Consider the following 622-nt stretch of genomic DNA (forward strand, 5'->3'; position numbering starts at 1 on the left):
ACTAGCTGGGAGCGCCAGGAACGCCGTGATCGGTGAGACTCCACCCAGTCGATCAACGGGTTGATGATTGAGGGCCGACTGAACCATCGGCACAGTCCCAGCCCAGTCGTTCTCCCGCAGCTTCAGCTCGCTCGAAAGGGCCCGAATCATGCGGAGAACTTGTCGGTTCACGACCCCCACTGTCCCATTCGCCCTAGGGCAGTGAGGCATGACAAAGTGGTGATGGGCGCCGAGAGTTCGACGCAGTTCTTCCTTCAATTGATTCTTGAAATGTGACCCGCAGTCACTGACCCAGGTTGCCACCACGCCAAACAGCCCAAATCATCCATTAGGGCCGTCGCAGTCGCCCGGGCTGTCGCTTCCAGGCCCGGGTTTAGGCGGACGTACCCGCTCATGTTGTCCTTGACGACCAGCAGGTACCACCATCCGCTCACTTCGCCTGGCAATTGGAGCCAGTCGAAATGGATGAGTTCGTTGGGTCAATCGGCATGCAAAGCCTGCCCCATGGACGGGGTTCCACAACCCCATCCACGATCATGCAATGCAAGCAGGCCTTAACGAAGGCCTCTACGTCGTGTTCGACACCGTCCCAGTAGAACAGTTCAGTGACGACTTGCTTCGT

General features: G+C 58.2%; 1 protein-coding gene across 1 annotated transcript; it reads right to left on the reverse strand.

Annotated features, from left to right (window-relative positions):
* Window positions 1–254: 254 nt before the first annotated feature.
* On the reverse strand, window positions 255–395 carry H310_13490 (hypothetical protein; the record flags this gene model as incomplete). Its single annotated transcript, XM_008881009.1, has 1 exon — window positions 255–395. The coding sequence occupies one exon, from the start codon at window positions 393–395 to the stop codon at window positions 255–257; it is 141 nt and encodes a 46-aa protein (XP_008879231.1).
* Between the last annotated feature and the right edge of the window lie 227 nt (window positions 396–622).

The sequence above is a fragment of the Aphanomyces invadans genome, assembly GCF_000520115.1.
Source record: "Aphanomyces invadans strain NJM9701 unplaced genomic scaffold supercont1.51, whole genome shotgun sequence".
Lineage (NCBI taxonomy): Eukaryota > Oomycota > Saprolegniomycetes > Saprolegniales > Verrucalvaceae > Aphanomyces > Aphanomyces invadans.